Source organism: Artemia sp. Qi Xiang Cuo, chromosome 16 (genome assembly GCF_049724085.1).
Source record: "Artemia sp. Qi Xiang Cuo chromosome 16, ASM4972408v1, whole genome shotgun sequence".
NCBI lineage: Eukaryota > Metazoa > Arthropoda > Branchiopoda > Anostraca > Artemiidae > Artemia > Artemia sp. Qi Xiang Cuo.
In genome coordinates this window covers 39,833,920-39,857,271 of record NC_142809.1, presented here as the reverse complement: position 1 = coordinate 39,857,271, position 23,352 = coordinate 39,833,920, and the positions used below count along the sequence as shown (strand labels likewise).

Below are 23,352 nucleotides of genomic sequence, written 5' to 3'. Positions count from 1 at the left end.
GGGCATAGGAAACTGCAATGGATTGATGTTCTTTGATTCGAATCGGAAATCGAGGATCGTTCACTTCCACTAGCTTTGTCTCACAATCCAAAGAGATTTTATTGCAATAGAGGAGGGTATTTTGGAAATTTTTAAAACGACGAAATGGCCCTTTCACCTGAAACTGTTTCCACTGACTGATAGCCATGCCGTCTACAATGCTTCATGTGATTCCGTAGTTTTAAATCACTAAGAAATCGAGACAGCAATGTTGGACAGTAGAAACGTGTCCCCTTATTCTTACCCTCCCCCAGAACTCTACTGATGTCTGTAATAGGATTAAAATGGCCAATTGCATTGGGTTCACTAGGTGGTGTGTACAACAACCAAACCCAGTGCTTCACCCATTCAATTGACGGGCCTCTTACTGGGAACACCACCCCCTTCTTTTTAGAACGAACCCCATCCTCAAATTCAGTTTCATATTGAACCACAGTAACGCCGATATTTAAATGGGCATTGGCCCTTTCAAAAATATCAATGGACCTTAGCGTTACTGGGTATTTTCCCTCTAAACAAGAAAAATCTATGGGAAAATCGGACCCCACCTTCCTATGTACAGCCCAGTATTCTAAATTTTTCTTTGAAGCGTCACGTGCTAGAGGCTCGAATACTGACATGAGGAAAGCGTACATGATACATTTTTGACCTGTTTCGAAACAGATTCGTTGAACGCCTTGACATCCTTCTAAATCTGGATTATATTTTAAAACTATAGACCCTGGCCCACCTGCCCCCCTCTTAAAATAAAATCTTTTTAAATTTACAAATATTAACGCTTAAATTTTCAATAAAAAGAACCATAGATCCACTCCCATTTTCGCTATAATTTTCAAGATGCATAATAATGTGGCCTATCCAATCCAAAAAAACTGTTTCATAATTTTCTAAATGTGGATAGACCACTTGCATCTCAGTATGTACATAATGATAATAAACCTCGCTTTTACCCTTATTTAAATAAATTACCTTTAAAACAATTGAAACCTTAATAGCCTCCCTACCCCCCACAACTGAATCTAGTTTTCTAAGAGTGCACGAATTCTATCTACATATATATGGACAATTTCTATAGGGTCAAATACAAAATTACCCCCCATAAGCAAATTAAAATGATCCCCAAAAGTCGCAGTGTAAACACTATTGTATTTAAAATTGAATTTGAGAGCTGGAAGTCAGGAAATGTCATAAATTGGGTATTGTAACTCTCCTCCTCCCCCTCTTGTATATTATCACCAGCCCTCCACCACATTGTTCAACAATAGGGCTGTTTGAAGCCATTTCAGTTGTTTAAAGTGTGTTCATGTAATCAGTGGGGGGGGGGTTCACCGTTAATTCATTGGCAAAATCCACTAAAAGCTGCAAAGTATTCGGACTTAGCAAAGGTAAGTCCCCCTGCTCAACAGTGCTACTATAAAATTAAAATAATCAGTTAAAAAATCATCAATATTGACATAAATTTCGTTAACAATACGATCCCATGGTGAATTGTTGCAGATTTCCACAGGCGGGTCTTCTTCTCCAACTGACTAACAGGGGGAATGGTGAATATGGAACCAATGCAACCTATAAAAGAAAATAGCTTATTTTCAAAGTGTCTAAATCACCCTATTTTTGAAATTGGATCATTATTTACGTGTGCTTAGTAGTAGTAACAGTATGCACATAGTAGCATTTGGTTTACTCTATATATTCTGAAAGTTCCAACTTAATATAAGATATTTACAACGTAAAAGATGACATAGTAGGTTTTGATTTTGTTCAAACAACCACCGAAAATTTCATATTAATACTCTATCTACTCTGGAAAAGAACGGGGTCTTTTCTTGACAGTCGAATTCTTCCAAGTCATCTCCTTAGAATAGCCTATTTTAGTGTTTATAAAACGATCTACTTTGACCTTACATTCGTTAGTGCAAGTCTGTTGTTTTCCAGATTTTCCGGAACATATGATAAATGGAGACCGTTAAGTCTCGCATCTCTTATCGAAGCCTTTATTACGTAAATTAGAATCTGGAATTATTTCGAAGGCTAACGGTAGATTCTCTAACATTCAAATTGGCTTGGGAAAAAATTCATTAGTGGAAAGAATTTTTGAAAACCTAAATTATGATTTGCAGCTTGTTTATGGAGGGTTGAATGAGGCTCATTCTCGCCTTGTATAGTTGGTGTTTGTCTGGAAGGCCCAAGAGTGGCAGCTTGCACGGAGGACACAGGGGGCTGGTAGAGCATGGTCCTGGATGGTTCTGGCATTGCATATTGGCGAGAAACCTCAAGATCTTGTGTAGGTGAGGCTGAGGTATTATGAGAAGCCGCCCACTCTCTTTTCAATTTTCTGCCAGGTTGCAGAGAGGCTTGCGCTGGGGCTGCCTCACCCTCTTTTGCTCTCTTTGATGGAGGGGGGCATTCTTCATAATTGTCCTTAAAAGAAAAAAATTTAGAATAAAAAATAATTCCACTTTTTACAGAAGAAAAATTAGTACCCCCACTCCTAACCAGAATTTATTGTCAGGCATAATTTTGTCTAGAAAGCATTTGTCTCAAAGAAGCCCCTCCCTCCTTTTCAGTAAAGCAAAAAGTGAAAATTTGCGAGAAATATACTAGGCTTAGAAATCAAACGTTTTTATTACACAACTTGTGAAAAATAAACCTTGACAATCAGTAGTCTGTAGCCTTAGGATAGAAATCAATGTTTCTATTTTTACCATTTAGAAAAAATTTAAAAAAAAAAGCATTATTCTTTAGAGCCAACAACTGCATCAAATCCAATACAATGATTTAAAATATAGATCTCAAAAGAGTCAGCCATAAATATGGTATAATTAAAAGCTAACCAAACACTAAACTTCAGTGTTGCATGTCGGAATAACCACACTAGTTTTCTTGTCAAAGGGTGTACATGTCTGCACATAGAATTCCCCCCTTACCTTTCACGCGAAGAAGCAGTTTGTTTTCACCTTACAACGAAGGTGTTAGAAGCGAGGCATTGCCCCTTCCCCCCATATAAACATTACCTTACCTTAGATCCGCCTGTGCCACCAGAGGCACACAGGGCATCAAAAAGGAGCCACCAATCTTACCGCAGGTTTGCTGCTGCCAGTATGTCCTCCCACTGAGGTTGAATTGCTGCGTGCAGGTTACGGAGATCTGTCTAGTACGTTCGACGCAGGGTGTTTCTGGGTCTGCCACTGCAGCGTGGACTCGATGGCTGCCAAAGGAGCGCTGCATTTGGTAGTCGGAGATTGTCCATACGTAGTACGTGGCCAAGGTATCCCCATCGGCGGACTCTTATAATATGTGTCACAAGAGGCTGGCCAGTCTTGTCACGGATGGATTGGTTTGTTATTCTCTGCTGCCAACGGATGTTAAGAATTCTTCTGAGACATGTGTTTTCGAAAGCAAGTATTCTTCGCTCTTGTTCCTGGTTCACGTGCCAGGTTTTGGCAGCGTAAAGCAGCACTGGTATAACATTGCTATTGAACAGTCGTAGCTTTAGCCCTATAGAGAAGCTTTGGGACCGCCACACTTTCCGTAATCTATTGAAGGCCCCATTGGCTTGGCCGATTCTTGTGAGCACTTCGTTTGTGGTCGATCCGGTACTTTCTATTATGCTTCCCAAGTATTTGAAATGGACAACTTGCTCTATGTGTTGGTCTCCGCAAGTGATGCTCAGGGGTGAATCTGTGGTAGCCATGCATTTTGTTTTCTCATTATTTATTTTTAGGCCGACATGGCCATATAAACATTGAGTACTCAAAATGAAAGAATAATTTAGATAGTTCCGTAGGCTACAAACCCATAGCATAACTTTCGAACTGTTATAAGCTCAAGAAACAAGGGGGTGTTTAAATATAGACTTGTTAATACAGTTCCAGTCTACAGGCTTTAAATTAGATAAAAAAGATCGTTAACCCAGCGAATAGGTCTAAAATTTGCGATCAGATGTGAAAATACTAATCAATTTACACTTAATATAGACTCTGTAACCCCACTCCCCTAAATTAAAGACTTTTCTTTCTAGCCTTGTGTATCAAAGTTAAAAAACCATAGTTTTCACGCTCCCTCCTGGGAATATAAAAGAAAATTTATCGAAAGAAAGCTAGAAAAAAGGAATAATGGCTCTCGTTTTCCTGCGAGACATTTCAAGATGTATCTAAAAGATATGCACTCTAGAGGGCTGTTAGCATCCCCCTCCCCCTTTTACATAATTCTCCCCTCCTTTTACATAATGTCCTAAAAATATTTGTTAGGCATTAATTTTGGAAATAATTTAGTTCAAAGGTGTCAATAATTACAATTGTTTAAATCTTAGCGGTTTAGCGTCATAAGGGGGTCAGTATATTAAGAGTTGACAGAAAGTTATCTGGCACTCTTAGGTAAGATACAGAAAAGAACAAATTTATCAAAAACAGAATTATTTCCAATGAAAGAATTAAAGTCGTAAACAGGGGGGGAAGGGAGGATGGGGGTTACATGGTAAAAAAGAGTGTGCTTTATGCTTTCTATCGAGTATAAAAATCACATAGTGGAGTTTGTATTGTGGGGGGAGGGGGTATATCCTGAATTTGAATTTACTGGAGAGGTGACTATGTAAAATGATTTTATTTGGAAATAAACTAAGAAAATTTACTAAAAAGGACTCACATTATAAATCGATGTAGCCAAAGTTTCCAACTCATCAATATTCAATGCTTTATCCTTTGGGTCTTAAAAATGTATGATAACTAAGCCTCAGCGCATGTCTATTACATACAAAATCTCAGGGGTAAAATATGATTTAATTAGAAACCTTATCTAGATTCTCTGATTGACGTAGACAGAGGCACACGATTTTGTTCCCGTTAGAATCAATAATTCACTGTCCGATTGTATCATGAATTTCTCAGAAATCTACTTCCCCTCTTGTCCTAGTCGATTATGTAATCAATTTCTCAGAAATCTGTCCCCCTTCGTGGATCAATAATCCTTGAATAAATTATGTATATTCAGCGTTAGACTCAATTATAGATGGCAGCAGCCATCTCGTTTCGTATTCGTTATGGCCTCCCTACTTACAAATTAGGTCTGTTTTTTGCTTCCAATCCGTCTTGTTCTTCTCGTCTTACATATTTCTGGTCAGATCCTTTTGTTTTTGGCTTAATCGAGTTATAAGGCTGGAGAGTACAGTAACTTAAGTAAAAAGAACTTAAATTTAAAATGTAGCTGGCCAATAGGACTTTGAAAAGAGAACTTTGATAATGTTCTCATCATCGTTCTTAGACCACTGGTTAAAGCAAAATGATCTCTGCTTTTCTGCCTGAGAATCAGGATCAGATTTCCTCAGGGTCGTAATTACTTTATATAAGATCGCTCAGGATTGACATCTCAATGTCTTGGGCAAAAGTCCCAAGGAGCGGCAACCCTGATTATTTCCCAATTAAAGGTTTTTCTCTCATGACTGCGAAGGTTTATACCATTTTTCTGCGAAGTTTAGGATCTATTAATCTAGATTAAAAACAATATTGATCTTCGACTATTCAAAAGACTATTATGATCGTAGAAAGGCACCTAAGCATGATAGAATCCCTAAGCCTCATTCCCAATCCTAAACACGAAGACTTTAAAGTTTATCCCACATTGTCCTGAATACTTTTGCATACCTCACTTGCCTTCGGAGGAGGAGGAAGGAAGAGGAAGTAGATTGTATCGAACTAAATTCTGTTCTCAAAATGAGATCCTGCATAAGTATACTGAATACTGATTATGGAAAAGGAGACTTTAAGTTGTTGAATATATAAACTTGAATTCAAGACCGTGCTGTTTGGCAAATGATGGTTTGTTTCCTGATCAGGTGCGAACAGATTGATTGGGAGGGAAGGACGTCTACCAGAGGTAGATCCAGAGGGGTGCCCCCCCCTAGAATAGTCTAAAGTGTGTAATTTATTTAATTAACTCAAGTTTGCGTTAATTAAACTTGCTCATCACGTACGTTTATCGGATCAACCTATTTTTTGCCCCCCCTAAAAAAAATTTTCGGATCAACCTATTTTGCCCCCCCCCCTAAAAAAAACCTGGATCCGCCCCTGACATCAGTAATCCCCCCCCATGCTTGAGCTCTTATGGTTGTTTCTTAATTTCTATTTATTTCCATATAATTCGCACAGTTTTGTATTTTTTGACCAACTCAACGTTGATCACCACCAAAAACAAATTTTTTCATGCTTGTTTGCGTACTGCTTTTACTAACTGCCTACACGTATGAGCAAACAAGACAATTTAATTTATATTCCAGAAGAGGAGGCCCAGTAATCATGGTTGCATCAGTAGCTATAACCTAGTAAAGAGTGAACCACGGCCCATAGGAACTAAAAGTTTTTTTTTGTGAAAAAAAGATGCCATCTGATTGTAATTCAGGAATGGTAACTATTATTTGGGTTCGTCTTAAAAGTAAAAGTTTATTGCGAAAAGAAATTTATAGTGATTTCGAAAAAACCTTAAAGACCTCGAAAATGACATCAAACTAAAATGAAAAGTGTATTATTGGGATCAGCAAAGTTGAAAACCTTATACAGAGAAATTACAGTCCCCTACCTTGAACAACAGCGAAAATCACTTTTTTGCATCGGTAGCACTGATCTGTCTCCGGTTTTTTTTTCTGTTTTTTCTTTTTGTTTTTTTTCCCAGGCCTAGCAGGTTACCAGAACATCATAGAGAGATTCTTAATGACTCATTTCAAAGATACTTCTCATATCTACGTGTTTTTTTCTTTTATAAATTCCACCATCTGCAAGTGCCATATAGCACTACCATTGCACTTGTTATGCCATTTCTCGGGGGGTGGCTCTAGCGGGTTACCAGAACATCGTAGAACGATTTTTTATAGCTCATATAAAATATATTGCTCATATCTAAGTTTTTTCTATAGATTCCACCATCTGCAAGTTCTAAGTGGTACCAAAAGCATGTATCAAGCGGAAAAATTGGGGCTATTGGGCTAGCAGAACTTATAAGAGTTACGTTTAATGGCTCATTTGAAAGCTATTGCTCATATCTATGTGCTTTTGTTTATATCAATTCTACCATTCGTAAGTGCGATGTAGCACTGAAAACAACACTTTCGGTGCCACTTCTTGAGTGGAAAAGCTCGGAAGTATAAAACAGGTACTATTGTAATCTTAATGTTCCAGAACCCTTAGCTGGAGGTTTATAAGAAACCCTCACAGATTTCAATGTTAACTAGTCTCTTGGGAGAATTTGCAATGAAGTGTTTGTCATTGTTGAAGCATTAGCTGCAACCTAGTAAAGAGCGAACCACGTCCCATAGTAACTAAAAGTTAAAAACGTTAGGCTCAAGATCTCATTCAAAAGCTATTTCTCATATGTATGTTGTTTATATAAATTCCGCCATCTGCAAATGCCATATGGCAAAAAAGGAACTTTTTATGCCATTTCTCAAGGGGTGGGGCTAGCAGGCTACTAGAACATCGTATAAATTTTTGATAGCTCACATAAAAAATATTGCTCATATCTAAGTTTACCTATAAATTCCCCCATCTGCAAGTTTCAAATGGCATTAAAAACGGCACCTTTGGTGCCATGTCTCAAGTAAAAAATCTGGGGCTTGTGGACTACCAGATCTTTTAGAGTGATGTTTAATGGCCTGCTTGGATTTTTTTTTCAACCGTAGTTTGTCCCTTCTTATCATTACTTTTCAGATAATCCACTATTTTTGCAAATGGGCAACAATAAAATACCGGGAAGGCTCATTTTAAATCTATTACTCATATCTACGTGTTTTTTTTTTCAATTTTACCATCCATAAGCGCCATATAGCACTAAAAACGGCACTTTTGGTGCCACTTTTAAGTAGAAGAGTTTGGAAGCATAAAACGGTACCATTGTAATAATTATGCTCCAAAGCCCTTATAAGAGGCTTATAAGAGCCCATCACATATACTTCCCCTCCAAACCCTCTTAGTAAGTTTCATAAATTGCAAACTCATCTTAAAAGTAAAAGATTATTGCAAAAAAAAAAATTAATTAAAACTAAAAACCTTTCCACTAAAAATATACCAGAAATTAAGCTAGAATGATCAACAGTTTTGAATTGAACCTTCAAAGTTCACTCTGCGATGAAGTCTGTGTGCTAGTTCTTACGGCGGTAATTGAGGGGAAGGGACGTCTTTGCCCCCTTAGTTTTTTGCTCCTGCCTAGATTTTGAAAAAACACCTTTTTTGGTTATTTCATTGGAAAAGGCATTTTTTTCATTTGAAAAAAATGGGAGAAACAACCAAAAGTGCACTTTATGGGGATCTGCTATCAAGTCAAATCTATAAAACGTGATTAGCTATAAATAAAAGCTTTTAAATGGACCCTTAAACAGCTCTCTTTTGTTACAGTAGCCTTCTAGTTTCTGCTAGTCAGGGGGCGATTTATAAAGCCCTGTCTTTTTTTATGGCTTTTTCAAGCAAAGTCGGCCTAGTAAAACAGCCTTTTGTTCATCGAAAAACAAACGTTCCTAAAAACATGGGTTGTTTTATAAAGTATTAATAATGACCTTTATTTTATTGACTCAAAGTTTTTCGAAGCTGTCAAGGTTGTCTGCAGTATTTTCTAGAGGTGTCTTATTTACCCTAGATCGCTGACGATTAGAAATTACATAAAAAATAAGTTTTCAACTGAAACTAAGGAGTGACATTAAAACTTAAAACGAACATACATTATTCCGTATAGATAAGAAATATCATGGCAGCGTCGTTTCTACATTAAATTTTAGTCAAAAGTAGTACTATCAGACTAATTAAGAACACTTTTTATAAATGAAAACATTATCAATCCCTTTTGGGATCAACCCTTTTTGAGATAAAGCAACAATCCATTTTAGGATTGTTGTTGTTTTTTTGTTTGTTTTTTTGCTTAATTTGGTATCACTTTTGCACAATGGCTCAGTTCAATGACTGGCTTTCGTTTTGGTTCTGAAAAGGACATGTCATGTTTAGTTTGTAGATTAAATAAAAAAAACAAGTTTTTTAAACTGAAAGTAAGGAGCGACATTAAAACTTAAAACGAACAGAAATTATTCTGTATATGAAAGAGACTGTCCCCTCCTCAACGCCTCGCTCTTTACGCTAAAGTTTTTTATTGTTTTAAAAAATAAAGTTGTGAGACAGAGTCAAACTTTAGCGTAAAGAGCGAGGCGTTGAGGAGGGGACAGTCTCTTTTATATACAGAATAATTTCTGTTCGTGTTGAGTCTTAATGTTGCTCCTTCCTTTCAGTTTAAGAAACTTGTTTTTTATATAATTTTTGATCGTTTTTGAATAAATGCAGGTTTTGATCTTGGCTCACTGTACATGAATAATTAAAACAAAATTTTCATGTTAATTTACTTTTATTTAGTTAAATGGCTTTCTCGAAACTTGTTTAATTTTATTTACGAACGTTTTTATTAGTAATAAATATACGTAACTTACGAATTAACTTACGTAACGAACTTCTATATTCATATATTTTTAATACGTTTATTAGGGGGTTCGCCCCCTAGTCAATACCTTGCTTTTTAAGCGAAAGTTCAAATTTTGTTCCAATTCTTTAAAAATGACCGCTTAATCACAAAGGCCGTTAATTAGAATAAATAGCTCATATGAAAGTGCTAAAAAATCTTTGGCTTAAAGAGCGAGGCATTGACTACGGAGTGAACCCAATTATATATGTAATATTTTCTGTTCGTTTAAAGTTTCGATGTTGCTGCTGTTGCAGTTGAAATACCTGTTTTTTTATATTAAATTTATGATCTTTTTTTAAATAATGGTGGGAAGTCCGACGGCCCCTTCATAGCAATGTCCCTTCCCCCATGAAAACTTCCTTCATGGAAAAATCCCCCCACATAACCCCTGACCCACCCACCCCTCCCCCACTACCAGGAAAAATCTCCCCTGAAAACGTCTGTATACTTTCAAATAACCAATACTATATGTTAACATTGGGTAAAGTTCATAACTTTCAGCCCTCCCCCCGGGAACTTCGGTCAATTAAGTCATCCTAAAAGACATACTTATAATATTTTCGAACATGTTGAACAAAATGGCTATCTCAAAATTTTGATCAGGTGACTTTGGGAAAAAAATGAGCGTGGGAGGGGGCCTAGTTGCCCTCCATTTTTTGGTCACTTAAAAAGGGCACTAGAACTTTCAATTTACATTCCAATGAGCCCTCCCACGATATTCTAGGACAACTGGTTTGATACGATCACCCCTGGGAAAAAAAAAAACAAAAAAAAAACAAATAAACACGCACCCGTGATCTTTCTTCTGGCAAAAAATGCAAAATTCCACATTTTTGTAGATGGGAGCTTGAAACCTCTACAGTAGGGTTCTCTGATACGTGGAATATGATGGTGTGATTTTCATTAAGGTTCTATAACTTTTAGAGGGTCTTTCCCCTTTTTTCGAAAATCAGCCAAATTTTCTCAGGCGCCTAACTTTTGATAGGTGATATTAAACTTGATGAAACTTATATATTTGAAATCAGCATTAAAATATGATTCTTTTGATGTATCTATTTGTATCAAAATACCGTTTTCTAGAGTTTCGGTTACCATTGAGCCGGGTCGCTCCTTACTTACAGTTCGTTACCATGAACTGTTTGACAAGTTTGAAGTAAAGCCATCTTGATAGTATTAGGACTAGGCTTATAGACTATAGTTTAGTTAGGTTTATAGACTATAGACTAGGTTTAGAATTTTTATCATAGCTTGAAATTCACTGTTGTATAGAGAGAAATAACCAAATTCACAGAGTTAATATTATGTCTCATTTGATCTTCATTTCAAGTAATACTAAAGCATATTTTTTACAATTTAAGATTGTATATTACTCACTACTGGTATTATAGATGGCGAGACCAAAATTTAACCTGATAAATCAATCCAATATTTCTGTATGCTGTTCAATGACTTTGCGGCTATTAAAAAAATATTGAATTTTACGCTTATGTTTTCAAGATAATTTTAATTGTATACTGAAAGTTACTTATGTCACAACTGGTGTAAGACTATGAAAAAGGTTTATAAATTAGTCTATTGTTGTCAGGCTACATACTCAATTTTGACTACCAAATCAATATTCCTGTTTTGTATACTTGACTTTTGTGTTTTTAGTAAAGCGCTAGTTTTCAATAATCCTAGAAACATATGGAAACATAATCAGTTGGTTTATTTGTACTAGTTATATTGATATATATTATATAGGCTGTGAAGTAATAATTTTGTCCGTTTTAAGTTTCAACTTCTCTCTTTACTTATATCAGAAAAAATTTGTTTTTTTTAAATTGTTTCCCCAAGGGTTAGTAAAATTGGAGTATCGTCTATTCCTCCAAATCATGATATTTTTTTATTTTTAGTAAACATTTTGAAACATCTTGAAACTTAAGAGAAAGAATAGAAAAAGGTTGGGCGCAAGGCACGTATCCAGGATTTTCGTTCTAAGGGGGGGGGGGAGGTGATATTTGGCCCTGAGGGAGAGGGGGACAAAAAACTTTACAAAGCGCATCAAAAAAATTATATGCCGTTTTTTTTACATTTTTTACGGGTCGGACAAAAATTTCAGAGAGGAGGGCTTATAACTGGTAACCCCCTTCTCCCTGGATATGGTCTTGGTGAGGAGAAGGATCATCTCTACAGTGTATTTTAAACATATTGATGTCTACCGTTTTCTTCTTCATATTTTATTTCCTTTCAAGCTCTTTTGAAGACTGAAAGAAGAATAGAAAATTTTAGAGATGGAGAAATCTAAAGAAAATACACCAAAAGAGATAATTGAAGCGCAAAGTGTGAGTTTTTTTTTATTTATAGTTTCTCTTCTTTGATTTTCACGGATTAAAGTTTTGTGTTTGAACATCCAACGGTCAAGATCACAGTCTTTATTTTCTTTTTCGATACAATGGGAGGGGAAAAAGTCTACCCCCAAAATTTTCTACGGGCTGGACTTTCTTCATTAGTTTGAAAAGTTTTTTTCTCCGAAAATTTAATTTTGCTGAATATAGAAAAAAACTCCTTGATATTTTTGCTCTTTCAAAATAACGACCCGAACCAGCGCCTCCCTTTTAAGTGGCAATAACGCTTGGCTTGGGCAATACCCAATAAGCTCCATGAGCACCTTTATGGCCGGAAAATACTATATTTACAGAATTTTTTACTCTTTTTAGCGTAATAGCCTTATGTGTCTGGAACTAGCCAACCTTGTTAAATTTGACAGAGGAGCAAATCATATTAATAATAGTTCCCTGGAAATAATTGTTTTCTCAAATGTTTCTAGTTTGATTGCATTAAAACACATTTTAAGGTTTAGATTAGTAATTGGGAAGTGCTAAAATTTATGAGAATTTGAGAAATTAATCGAGTTGAGAATAGAATTGAAAAGTATATGAGTCTTATAGGTTATTAAAGGCCCTCGATTTAGTCGATCGAAAAGATTTAGTTAAAGTTGGCTATTATAAGTTATGAAGTGTTATGTAAAATTGGTTTAAAGGTAAATTTACAACCCAAATCCCCAGAATAAACAAACTGTATCTATGAGTTCAATCCATTCCTGTATATTCCAAAATATGTTATATGCAATTTTCTCAAATACAAAACTAGCTGAGAAATGAGGTTTTTCAGCAAAAATTTTTATGCCATGCCTTATATGCTTAAAAATAGTTCTCTGCATAAACAAATGGTACTTAATTGTATTAAATAAAAAAAATTCTTACGGAAGTAAAAAGCGAAGTTGAAAATTAAAACAGATAAAAATTCTTGCTTTACAGATTATACAAGATCTGAACTACAGAACTAGCTCGAATAAAGCTGACTCGTCATATTTTCCAATATCGGTTTTTTTTCCAAACTAGTGCTTAACTGAAAACACAAAAACAGCATTCTAAAAAGCACAATTTTTCTTTAGAGGAAAATTCTATTGATAGTCTTCAAAAAAAAGTATTGGTTCATAAAGCTGTCAGTAGTTTTTCACCATTCATGGTATCAGTAACTTTTAGTATATAACTATAATTCTCAAAGAAAGACTCGAGCGAGTTCAGAATATAGCAGTGAAAAACCCCAGACATATAGGTTTTACCGCTCCTGTGTGTTTTACGCTAACTCGTTATATCTACATAATGCAAACCACAATATAGCCATACTATTTTGCCTATCTTAAGATAAGATTTAAAGGCAACACTAAATGAAATTATTTGAAAAAAACTACGTTTTCTAAAGAGTTAAAGACGCTGAGTTACAAGGTCGAACCTTAAAACGTACAGGGATTAGGAGGCACAGTTGGGGGCTGCCGCCCCCCAAACCCCCGCTTTCGCAGCCTTTAAATAAAAAAAGTTCTTTAAACTGAAAGTAAGGAGCGACATTAAATCTTAAAACGAACAGAAATTATTCCGTATATGAAAGGGGCTGTGCCCTCCTCAACGCCTCGCTCTTTACGCTAAAGTTTTTATTGTTTAAAAAAAAGAGTTGTGAGAAAGTCAAACTTTAGCGTAAAGAGCGAGGCGTTGAGGAGGGCACAGCCCCTTTCATATACGGAATAATTTCTGTTCGTTTTAAGATTTAATGTCGCTCCTTACTTTCAGTTTAAAGAACTTTTTTTTATTTAAAGGCTGCGAAAGCGGGGGTTTGGGGGCTGCAGCCCCCCAACTGTGCCTCCTAATCCCTGTACGTTTTAAGGTTCGACCTTGTAACTCAGCCTCTTTAACTCTTTAGAAAACGTAGTTTTTTTCAAATAATTTCTGCACGTTTTTGTACAGTTTATTACTCAAGGGTCGACCTTGTAAGTCAGCCTCTTTAACTCTTTAGAAAACGTAAATTTTTTTAATAATTTAAAAAAGAAACTGAGTTTCTTTTTAAAGTTTAAATTCAGTATATAAAAAATTTGCTCTGACAGTGAATCGAACCCGGGTTTCCGCGTGACAGTCTGGAGTATCAACCGCTAGACTAAACAGACACAAGAGTAATTGTTTTTTAGTAAATGGAAGCTATTTTCGACGCAAGCAAATTCCCAAAAAACTTGATATTTGGTACAAACAACAAAAGTACGAAGAACAAAAGGGAAATCTTTTTGTAAGACAGTGGAGATAATTTGAATGAATATTTCGGCCCTATGTCCAAGGGCCGTCCTCAGCAAGACAAAAATATATAAAAGAAAAAAGACTCACAACAACATGCGACCAATAAAACCAAAAAAGTGGAAATTCTTTCAAAACAATCCTAGCATCATTACTTCAGCGAAGTTCAACCAGGACTGATAAAAAGTAAGGTAAAACAAGACGATTCAATGAAATGAAAGAAAATAAATTAAAAACATGTTCTTATTGCTAATCCAGCCTTTTTGGCAGCTAACCTCAAAGGTCTTTTTGTAACCGGTTCTGTGTTAATGTCTATCGGTTTTTTAAAATATTTTGTAAGATCATTTTTAATTAAATTTGTGTATAGAGCATTTAGTGTATATTCACCCAAGTCCCTATTTAAGGAAATATTATTATTAATCTTAAGTCTGATTTCAATTGATTCTCGGACTACCTGCTTTATGCCTAGGTCATTGCTAATAAAGGCAGATTCATCAAAAAGTATATTGTGGTTAGGATTTTCAAAAACATGGCTGCCTAATGCAGAATCAGATGAAACAGTGGAAATATTAGAATTTAGAGCTTTGACAATATCATCTTTATGCTGTTGTATGCGCTTTTCTAAATTCTGGTGTGTTCTACCTATATAATATTTGCCACAATCGCATGGTATTTGATAGACCCCTCTTTGGCGAGTAACTGGGGTTTTATCTTTACCAGAATTTAGAAAATTTATGATTCTAAAATTATTTGTGAATACTACATGCAGATTATTTTTTTGTGCAAACTTTTTTAAGATTTGTAGTGATTTTTGGGATATAGGGGAGGTAAATTATATTTAAGGGCTTGTCAGACATCTCACTTGGTAAGCTATCATTAATTTTACGGGAATGTCTTTTCAGTCTACAGTTAATTACATTATTAATAAATATCATAGGATACCCATTTCCAAAAAGTATGTCCTTGATAAAGTTTAATTCTGCTGTGATGTGGGAATCAGAACAAATATTTAGGGCGCGGTCGACGAGGGATATTACAACTGCTATTTTAACTTGAGGGGGGTTGTTTGATGTAAAATGCAAATATCTATTATTTTGTGTTGGTTTTCTATAAATAGTAAAATTGAGTTTATCAAAGCTACGAATAACTAACACATCCAGGAATGTGATTTTATTTTCGATTTCAATTTCTAAGGTAAACTGTAAATTTCTATCATATGTATTAAGGTGATCTAAAAAACCCTTAAGCTCACTTTCCCTATAGTTCCAGAGTGAAATTACGTCATCCATGTACCGTCCCCAAAAGATATGTTTCAAAAAATACGAATCTAATGCCCAATTTTCAATATGTTCCACATAAATATTCGCCAGTAACCCGGAGAGGGAGCGCCCATCGCTAAGCCCTTAATTTGCTGGTAAAAAGAATTGCGGAATTGGAAATACATTGAGTATTTGTTACAGAGTTTAACCAAGGTCATTAAGACATCACAATCTATTCCTGCTGCTGAAGCTTCTATTAAGTGATAATTTTCTTTGATTTTATTTTCTAAAAACTGTTCAGATGCTGTGACATCAATATTTGTATACATTGAAACAATGTCAAAGCTACTTATAATTGTATTTTCTGAAATATTTACGTTTTTGAGTTTTTCAACTAAATCTACCAAATTACATATATATGATTTTTGGGAGTAAAGCAAAGGTTTAAAGGCTGTACATAACCATTTCCCAATATTGGATGTGGAGGCTTTCGTACAAGCTACTATGGGCCTTAAAGGATATATTCATTCAAATTAGCTCCACTGTCTTACAAAAAGATTTCCCTGTTGTTCTTCGTACTTTTGTTGTTTGTTATGGAAAGGTAGTGTGGTCTTCGTTGCTATTTTCGTTTTTTTGATATTTGGTTTTTGGAAAACAGGGAAGGAGTGATCAGATTGAGCTGAAATTTCGAGGATAAGCTCCCAGGCCCTAGGAAAGCTTATCCTCTAAATTTCAGCCCGATCAGACAACGTTAAAGGGGGGTTGTGGTGGGAAAAATTAACATGGGCTAATATAGGAAAACGAGGTTTTTCGTAAATGTAAATTCGGGGGATAATTTTTTCGGTCTGGAAATATCAAAAGGCCCTAACAGGTCAAATTCTGCTTCGAATGAGTCCTCATTCAACCGGATCCGTTGCCAACTGTGGCCTGTAGGCGTGGCTAAGAAAAAAAAAGAAATGATGATGATGAATTTTAAGTGGCTATATTTGGTTTTTTGAAAACAGGGAAGGAGTGATCAGATTGAGCTGAAATTTCGAGGATAAGCTCCCGGGCCCTAGGAAAACTTATCCTCCAAATTTCAGCCCGATCGGACAACGTTAAAGGGGGGCTGTGGTGGGAGGGTCCAAACTTCCGGCCCAGTTTACCCCATGAAGATAAAGTCGGAGGAGGATGAAATTTTGCAAGTTTCTTAGTTTGAGATTGGGCTACAAAATGCGATCGCCGCCGTCTCTCTGCGACCTCTAGGACCTGAAATCGCTTAACATTGTGGTGGGTCGCCTCTTTATACAGGCACAAGTGTGCCTCCTTGATACGGATGTTTTCTCGATAGCAATTGAACGGAATCTGTGGTCTCATTAGTCCGAGTAATTGCGGCAATAAATAATTATTTTGGAAATCATAGCATTTAGAAACAGGCTTGCAGTACCTTAACATCCTTCATGTTTAATACCTTTCGCTTATTTTGATGTTCTTTTCGAATACGTTTCTTTCGGAATTGCTAAATGCCGGGTGAATTCGGTAGCTGAAAGGGAATAATAGAATTTTGTTTAACATTCGGTATTCTTTCCAAATATAACAATAGCTACTACTAGAATCGCAACCTTTCTTCCAAATTTTATCCCTTAGCAAACTAGTTTCGTGATTTCATTCTACATCGTCTAACCATGCAGTGCTTCTCTCACCTTCAAGAAAGGACCGGATTTAATTACGACACATTATTTTAAATGAATTATGTCTTATTTATGTATTATCTTATATTTAATTTTATATTATCTTGCAAATTCGAATTACTGCAGTCTAGGATTTGGGGAGGGAAAAAATCTTCATTTGCTAGTTTAGATAGATGCACATTCGAAGAAGTTTTTGTCCTTATACACAACTCGTGCACCTAAGTAGCCTAAAGTACCTAAAGTAGAAACTTTTAGAAGTTTCTACAACATCACTATCTATAAAAACCTCATATGCCCCCAGGGCATAACTTACAACCCTTGCCCCGAGGGCTATGAGGGGGGTTATCATGCTCAAAGACAATCACTCTCGAATATTAAAAAAGGGTATTATGGGTTTTTTGGGGGTGGGCTGTGGGGGGGGGAAGGGGTGTGGGGTTTTTTTATCCTCAAAGACCTAATTTTCAGAATTTCAACTACGTTGAACAAAATGGCTATCTCAAAATTTTGACTGGATGTGTTTGGATAAAAGGTGGGCGTGAGAAGGGGGTTAGTTGCCATTCAATCACTTTCGACAATTAAAAAGGGCACTAGACTTTTGAACTTCCAATCGAATGAGCCCTTTTTCAAGTTTCTATGACAAAGCTTTCAATAAAAACTTTATATGCCCCCAGGGTATAACTTACAACCCTTACCCTGAGGACTGTGCGGGCAGTGTCATCCTTAAAGATATAATTTCCGGACCCTTCAACTACTTTCAATAAAATGGCTATCTCAAAATTTGGATTGGATGTATTTGGATAAACGGCGGGCGCGGTAGGGATGTTAGTTGCCTTTTCAATCCCTATCGACTATTAAAAAGGGCACTAGCCATTTCAATTTCCAATCAAATGAGCCCCTTTGGAACTTTCTACGACAACGCTTTCTATAAAAAACCTTATATGCACCCAGGGCATAACTTACAACCCTTGCCCCGTGAGCTGTGGGGGAGTGTCCTCCTCAAAACATAATTTTTATCTGGAAATCAACTATGCTGAACAAAATGGCTATCTCCAAATTTTTATTGGATGTGTTTGGGGAAATGGTGGGAGTGGAAGGGTTGTTAGTTGCCTTCCGATCACTTTCGACTATTGAAAAGGGCACAGGCCACTCCAATTTCCAATCGAATGAAACCTTTTCGAAGTTTCTACGACAACTCCTTAGATATGAAGTGCCCTGGTCTAAGAACAAGGACCAAAAATAAACAATACATTCAGGCAACATCGTTCTTTACTTAGGCAGCCTATGATTATTATTATTTTTTTTCCCAGAGGCATTTCAAATGGAATGGGTCGCCGTAGAAACTTCAAAGAGGGCTCATTCGATTGGAAATTGAGAGTTCTGGTGCCCTTTTTAAGGGTCAGAAGTAACTGGAAGGCGACTAACATCCCTTCCACGCCCACCAGTTCCCCAAACACATCCAATCAAAAATTTTGAGATAGCCATTTTGTTCTACGAAGTTGATTTCCAGATAGAAATTATGTTTTTGAGAGGGAAAAAACCCAAAGCCGTCAGGACATGGGTTTGAAGTTATGCCCTGGGGGCATATAAGGTTTTTATGGAAAGTTTTGTCGTACAAACTTCAAAAAGGACTCATTCGATTGGAAATTCAAAGGGCTAGTGCCCTTTTTAATTGTCGAAAGTGATTGAATGGCAACTAACCCCCTTCTCACGCCCACCTTTTATCCAAACACATCCAGTCAAAATTTTGAGATAGCCATTTTGTTCAACGTAGTTGAAATTCTGAAAATTAGGTCTTTGAGGATAAAAAAAACCCCACAGCCCTCAGGGCAAGGGTTATGAGTTATGCTCTTGAGGCATATAAGGTTTTTATAGAAAGCGTCGTCGTAGAAACTTCAGAAAGGGCTCATTCGATTGGAAATTTAAATGGCTAGTGCCCTTTTAAATAGTCGAAAGTGATTGGAAGGCAACTAACACCCCTTCAACGCCCACCATTTCCCCAAACACATCCAATAAAAATTTAGATGTAGCCATTTTGTTCAACGTAGTTGAAAGTTCTGGAAATTAAATCTTTGAGTAGGACACTCCCCCCACAGTCTTCAGGGCAAGGGTTATAAGTTGTGCCCTGGGGGCATATATAGTTCTTATGGAATTAATGCTCGCATAAACTTCAGAGAGGGCTCACTTGATTGGAAATTGAAACTTCTAGTTCACTTTTTAAGCGTCAAAAGATATTGAAGGGTAACCAGCTTCCCCCCCCCCCAACACTTTTTTCCCAAATGCATCCGATAAACATTTCGAGATAGCTATTTTGTTAAAAATAGTTCAAAGATCATATAACAAAAATTCCGGAATGGAACAATGAAAAATACTTGAGGTGGAAACATTGACTTATAGATTATAGCAAGTGTTTGTTTATCAAAACGACCTTTTACCCTGACTAGAAGGGCATAAGTTTTCCTAAGCTTTCCCAGTACTGACGATAACACCAACTCCAGCGTAGCTTTAATTGTTGGGCCAAAAGGCAAGCCAAGTTAATTAATAGAATCATTATTAAAGATATTAAGTGAACCCACCATAATTGAATGATGCTGGAAATCACTGTTATTTCCTGTCACTTGGAATTCTGTTTTAGTAGGTTAAATCTCTAATCCCATCTCCCATAGATGTGAATGCAATATATTAATTGAATTCTGTATTGATATTTAAATCGTCCGAAAATAACAAAATATCATCAGCATACGACAAGTTGCTAATATCGATACCGTCAATCACATATGGGGGTAGGTACCGTGTGGCTGTTCTAATTGCGTTATTAAATATAACGGGGCTAAGAACTGACCCTTGTTTTACTCCACGACGTAAAGATATTCGGTTTGAAAGTTGCCCTCCTGAACAAGTTCTCACAGATGAATTACCATACCAACCCGTCAAACACTGGCTTATAAATGGCTTCACTCCACTACACAACAATGATAAAAAAGCGTGGTTATGCAAGATACTATCAAATTTTGAAATATCAACTCTGCACACAAAAGGTTGTTTTTTAAAGTTATGATGGTGTTACAATATTTCTAGAAATGTTGCGTGTGCATTTTGAACCCCTACATCACTTGAAAAACCTAACTGATGGTCCCCCACATCACATTTTGTTGATAAATATGGGAGTAAAATATTTTCAAATAATTTACTAATAACAGAACAAAGTGTTATAGGTCTATATGATGAACAATGTGAAGGATCCTTGCCCTTCTTGCGTATACAAACTGCTCTACCTTCTCGCATCAAAGAAGGGACATAATGCCGGATTACTATTACTTGATATACGACACAGCATTCGCACGGGATTCTGACTATTGGAAAATTCTTCTGGGATTGGTATGTTTTGATGGGCGTCTTTGGGCTGAAAAACCTCTTCCTAGCTGATTTATCTATTACGGGTTGCCTCCCCGTAGTAGCATAATATTTGTAGGCATGAATATATAATGAGTCGGAGGTAATAGACTTGAGATTGTCTGTGCAGGATTTCGACTCTTGTTGATAGAAGAACATCGCCAAGCGGTGAAAACCATGTTGCGACCAAGATGGGCCCAGGATTGCACAAAGCCTCCATTCTTGGAGGTCCCAGGGACTTCTTGCTGTCCGGTTCTAAGCCGGCTTAAGCACTTCGGTGTAGACTTGAGAAGATATGTGATCCCCGACCTGCACTGGTATCCGGGATCATTGCTTTTCCTGAGGCGAAAAAAATTTCAGTGATTTCAAGAACATGAAAATTGGAACTTGGAATGTTACGACATTAAAAAATGACTATCGTATCGACATTTTGACTGACGAATTCAGAAGATTCGAACTGGATTTATTAGGAGTTTCAGAAACTCATATCCCAGGGGTAGGAAGCAAGAAATTAGGTGATATAGAATTTGTTTACTCAGGCAGGAAGGATGGGTTACATAGACAGGGAGTAGGGCTCATGATGAATAAGGAAGCTGCTAAGTCTTGTTGAGGCTGGGAAGGTATTAATAATAGAATACTAATTGCTCATTTTATGACTAGAAAATTCAGTGTATCAGTTATAGTAGTATACGCCCCTGTAGAACCGACTGATGGAGATACTAGTGACTCAGATGAATTTTACTTACAGTTACAGGAGCAAATAGACAATGTCCCAGGTAGAAATATGATGTTATTGCTGGGAGATTTTAACGCCCAGGTTGGTAGAAATAAGGGTAGATGGTATCCCAGCTTAGGTAAATTTGGTGTAGGAAAAGAAAACAGTAATGGATACAGACTTTTGCACTTTTGTAGGTATAACAATCTAGTTATAACCAATACGGTGTTTGGTCATAAAATGGCTCATAAGCTAAAATGGCATTCACGTGATGGTAAGACAGCAAACCTTATTGATTATGTTATAGTAAACCGAAGACTGGCAGGATCAATACAAGATACTAGGGTATATAGTAGTGCTGTTATTGATGTTAAAAGTAAAGATCACCATCTAGTAGTGTCAATGGTTAATTTAAAGCTGAAATATCGGAATGGTAATTACCTCCCGGGAAGTTATGATGTTAGTAGACTCCAGGATGAGAATTTGAGAGAAACTTTCCAGGAACAGTTGAATACTAAACTTTGATAATGTGGAAGATGGTTGGAATAATTTTAGAAAAATAATTTGTGAAGTTGCTGAAGGTGTATTAAGGAAGAAAGCTAGAACAACAGATAAGAATTTTAGTGAAAAAGCTTTATGTTTAATAGAAATGAGAAAAGACTTGTACAAGAATTATCTGAGTGATAGATAATATGAAAACAAAAGGAATGTAAAGAAGGTGGAGAAAACATTGAAATATGAACTAAGAAGGTGTGAGGTGGAGGCTATGGACAAAATTGCCGAGGATTTAGAAGATGCAGCTAGACGGCATAATAGTAAAATATTGTACTGGCACGTTAACAAATTGAGAGGTAGTAGTCAATCCGGACTTGTCCCAGTTAAAGATAGGAATGGGGTGGCAATTAGCGATAAGGAAAAAGCTAAAGCGAGAAGGGCCGAACATTTTGAGAATTTGCTTAACCGAGATAGAGTTGCAGGAAAAAATACAGAGGAAAATGAAAAAGTTTGTGATACCTTGGATGTGAAGGAAGATTTTTTGTGAGGAGGAATTAGCAACAGTACTAAAGGGATTAAAGAATAATAAGGCTCCAGGTGCTGATATGTTAGTAAATGAGTTTATTAAACATGGTGGCTCTGAGGTTAGAAATAAGTTATTGAAGATTATGAATATGATTTTTGAAAAAGGGGAAGTACCTAGCGATTTTAGGAAAACCCTAATTAAGCCACTTTATAAGAAAGTTGATAAAAGTGAGTGTGGTAATTATCGACGCATTAGTCTGGTCTCTGTAGGTAGCAAATTGCTTAATAATATGATACTTTTTAGACTGAGAGATGCCGTAGACAAAGTTTTAAGAGAAGAGCAGTGCGGTTTTAAAAGAGGTAGAGGATGTGTTGACCAAATTTTCACTCTTAGGTTAATAATTGAGAAGTGCCTAAGTTTTCAAACACCTTTGGTCCTCAGTTTTATAGATTACGAGCAAGCATTTGATTCTGTTGATAGAGGAACTTCAGTAAAGCTGTTACCCTAGTATGGCATACCAGACAAATACATTAAAGTGATTAGTGCTACTTACAAGAATAATAATGCTGCAGTTAAGGTTAGAATGGAGGTAAAATGCTAGTCTTGTTCTAATACAGGACTTAAGCAGGGTTGTGTTCTATCCCCCTCCACATGGATTACTTTGATGAATGTTATCTTGAGGAGCACAGGAAAGGCAATGGGAGACGACGAAATCAAATGGAGAGGAAAAATTCTCCTGGACTTGGATTATGCTGATGATTTAAGCATCCTAGATGAAAGTGTGAGAAAAAAGAAAGAAGTTTTAGAGGTTTTGCGAGTTCAGGGTGCTAGAATTGGTTTGAAAATTAAAGTTAGGAAGACTAAGTCACTAAGGCTAGGAATAAGTGAAGATGAAAAGGTGACGTTGGGTAATGAAAAGATTGATCAGGGGGGCAGCTTCACTTACCTTGGTAGTATTATTAGTAAAGATGGTGGGAGCAGTGAAGATGTTAAAAATAGAATAGCCAAGGCTCAGGGTGTTTTTCACTGTTAAAAAAAGTCTGGAAGAATATGAAGATAAGTCTGCAAACCAGAATTAGAATCTTAGAAGCTACAGTGATGACAGTGGTCAAATATGGCTCTGAAGCATGGACGCTCCGAAAAGCGGATGAAGATTTGCTAGATGTCTTCCAGA

The 23,352-nt window shown here is 36.5% G+C and overlaps 1 protein-coding gene across 5 annotated transcripts in view; it reads left to right on the top strand.

Moving 5' to 3' along the window:
- LOC148942892 (uncharacterized) overlaps positions 1 to 23,352 on the top strand; it is a 152,602-nt gene that overhangs the window by 22,559 nt on the left and 106,691 nt on the right. For 4 of the 5 annotated variants that reach the window (XM_089102208.1, XM_089102204.1, XM_089102205.1 and 1 more), the window contains exon 2: positions 11,757 to 11,846. The exons of the other annotated variant lie outside the window; for it this stretch is intronic. In XM_089102208.1, coding sequence (XP_088958334.1) covers positions 11,796 to 11,846 — 51 coding nt within the window. In that variant the 5' untranslated portion in view covers positions 11,757 to 11,795. The remainder of the gene's footprint in view (positions 1 to 11,756; positions 11,847 to 23,352) is intronic. 5 annotated transcript variants of the gene reach the window in all.